This window comes from Chrysoperla carnea, chromosome 1, assembly GCF_905475395.1.
Source record: "Chrysoperla carnea chromosome 1, inChrCarn1.1, whole genome shotgun sequence".
Taxonomy (NCBI): Eukaryota; Metazoa; Arthropoda; class Insecta; order Neuroptera; family Chrysopidae; genus Chrysoperla; species Chrysoperla carnea.
This window is the reverse complement of record NC_058337.1, coordinates 139,361,908-139,364,763: the sequence shown is the minus strand read 5'-3', so window position 1 is coordinate 139,364,763 and position 2,856 is coordinate 139,361,908. Positions and strand designations below refer to the sequence as shown.

At 33.6% G+C, this 2,856-nt stretch overlaps 1 protein-coding gene across 1 annotated transcript; it reads right to left on the bottom strand.

Moving 5' to 3' along the window:
• Positions 1–755: 755 nt before the first annotated feature.
• LOC123296405 (valine--tRNA ligase) lies at positions 756–1,829 on the bottom strand. The gene has a single exon (XM_044877873.1). The coding sequence runs from the start codon at positions 1,827–1,829 to the stop codon at positions 756–758; it is 1,074 nt and encodes a 357-aa protein (XP_044733808.1).
• Between the last annotated feature and the right edge of the window lie 1,027 nt (positions 1,830–2,856).

The following is a 2,856-nucleotide window of genomic DNA, read 5'->3' as shown; positions in this document are numbered from 1 at the left end:
TTCTCTACTATTTCTAATAATTCTAGTTTGTAGATATCATCTAGTGACGATTTTCCAATGGCTTGGTGACTGTAGCCGGTTTTAATAATTCTGGCGTTAATATGAATTTAGTTTTTTTCTCGATATTTGCTAGAAAAAGCAAATGAAAATTGTGTGGATGATGTATTACCGCATATTTATCCCATTCAGGATATTATCTATCTAGATTTTCCTTTGGGTTATAAGGACCATAAACTTCTATATCACCAAATTTATATTTTTTTAAAGGCAATAATTCATGATCATAAAAGAAATCATTAGGATATTGAGTGCGTGTTTTTAAGTTAGAATGAATAAATTTATTTTGGTCTTTTTGAAAAGTATAAATATCAATACAGCCATTTTGGCATATTGCATAAGCTAGATCATGAGAAATAGAATAGCCTAGTTTTTGAAACTCAGGAAATATTTGTTGTAGCCTTATCTCATCTTCCTGCATTATGCCAATATCAAGATCATCATCATAAGGTATTATACCTTGATGACGAACTGCTCCAAGCAAGGTGCCTCCGTCTATCCAATAATTAATATTGTGCTTAGTTAACAACTCATGAGTATCTTTCATTATTTGATAGAGTGAGAGAGCCGTATTCTCACTAATTCTATATTTTTTTACTTCTTCATCGGTTGGCACTTTATAACGCCAATCATGCTCAAGCACGTGAGTATAAAAAAATATACTAGCAAAAAGCAAAAGAATAGAGCCTAAAATATTTTTAGGTGAGAATACTGACTTTAATTTCATCATTTGTTGGTTTAAATTTTACTTCTTTTGCTGATGTAACATTTTTTAAATCTGATGTCAATTCTTCGGATAATTCAATGCCGCTAACTTCAAGCAATTGTACTTCTGCTTTTATGGATAGATTCTTTTCAGCTTTAAATTTTCTAACATGATCTAAAATCTCAAGCAAACCTTCTGGCTGTGTTGCATCTATTTTATAGTTTAAATTACCATAATTAATCCACTTACCTTTAATGTGAATAAAATTTTCACTATATAATATTTGATACAACTCCTCGGTAATATGTGGCATAAATGGTGCAAATAGTTTAAGTAGGGTTTGCATGACGTGATAAAGCGTTAATATGCTACTATATTGTCCGCTAGGGTTTTTATTTTCTTCATCATAAGCACGTGTTTTACTGATTTCTAAATAATTATCACAAAATACTGACCAGAAAAATTTTTCCGTTAAATGCATAGCGTTAGCATATTCATAATTTTGCAACTCGTTTGTTGCATTGTTTACTAGCTCTACTAATTTATTAATTATCCACTGATCGAATTCATGAGCAATTTTTTCTTTCACATATATAAGATTTGCTTTTTTGTCTTCATCAGATAATTTATCAAAATGTTGCGAGACAAATTTAGCAGCATTCCACAGCTTATTAACAAGCCTTTTACCATTTTTCATTACGGCATCTGAATAGGCAGTGTCAGCTCCTAATTTCGAATTAGCAGACCAATAACGTATAACATCAGAACCGTATTGCTCTAGCAATTTTTCCAGTACTAATACATTTCCTTTGGATTTAGACATTTTACTACGATCTTCAGCCAAACACCAACCACTTACCATAATATTTTTCCATGGTAGAGTATTTTGATGTAGATGAGCTTTTAAGATAGTATAGAATGCCCAAGTTCTAATAATCTCATGTGCTTGAGGTCTTAAATCCATTGGGAATAAGTTATTATGCCTATCCTTATTCACGGCAAACTCATCAGAAATACCCCATGTTGAAAGTTGCGGCGAAACAGAGCTAGTTGCCCAAGTATCCATAACGTCTAAGTCAGGCTCTACTTCATCTTTGCTATAGCCAATAGGCAAATCCTTTAAAGGATCAACAGGTAACTGCGAGATAGCGGCATATAAAATTTTACCCTCTTCGCCGATTCTTTTAGAATACCAAACAGGAAATGGCACGCCAAAATAACGCTGCCTGCTTATACACCTGTCCCAAGATATGGCATTAATCCAGTTGTCTAAACGAATCTTCATATTTTTAGGATGCCAATTTAGTTCGTTTGCTCTTTTTAATAGCTCATCTTTATGCGATATAGTTTTAACAAACCATTGTGGCACAGTTAGTACTTCAAGAGGTGCACCTGAACGCTCAGCACATTTAACAGTTTGGGTAATCTCTTCTTGCTTAACAAGCAATTCTTGCTCTTTTAAAATATCTATTATCTTGCTTCTTGCTTCTTTTATTTTTAAGCCGTCTATTCCGATCTCATGAGGGAAATCTATCGTACCTTTTTTGGTAATAATAGTATTCAAAGGCAGATTATGCGTTTTCCACCAAATAATATCTGTTTGATCACCGAAAGTGCAGCACATAACAAGCCCTGTGCCTTTATCTTGCTGCACTAACGGGTAGTTAAGTGGGATAGGGTTAACACCCTCGCCTTTAGGCGAACACTTTAGTATAATCTATCTAATAGGTTACTAGAGGAAGAGATGGAATATAGGAGAGGGTCTCATAGCTTTTATGATTTAAAGTATCATATAGTGTTTTGTACAAAGTACAGGTATAGAGTTTTAACTGGGCAAATAGCAAGTAGAGCAAGGGAAGTAATTCAGGAAATATGTGCAGCTAATTACATAGATATAATTAGTGGCAGCATAAGTCCTGATCATGTACATATATTAGTATCAGTTCCACCGAGTATCTCAATATCTAAGGTGTTACAATATATTAAAGGAAAGAGTAGTCGTAAATTGCTACAGGAATTTGAACTACTTCGTAAGCGATATTGGGGTCAACATCTTTGGGCTAGAGGGTATTTTGTTGTTACAGTTGGTAATG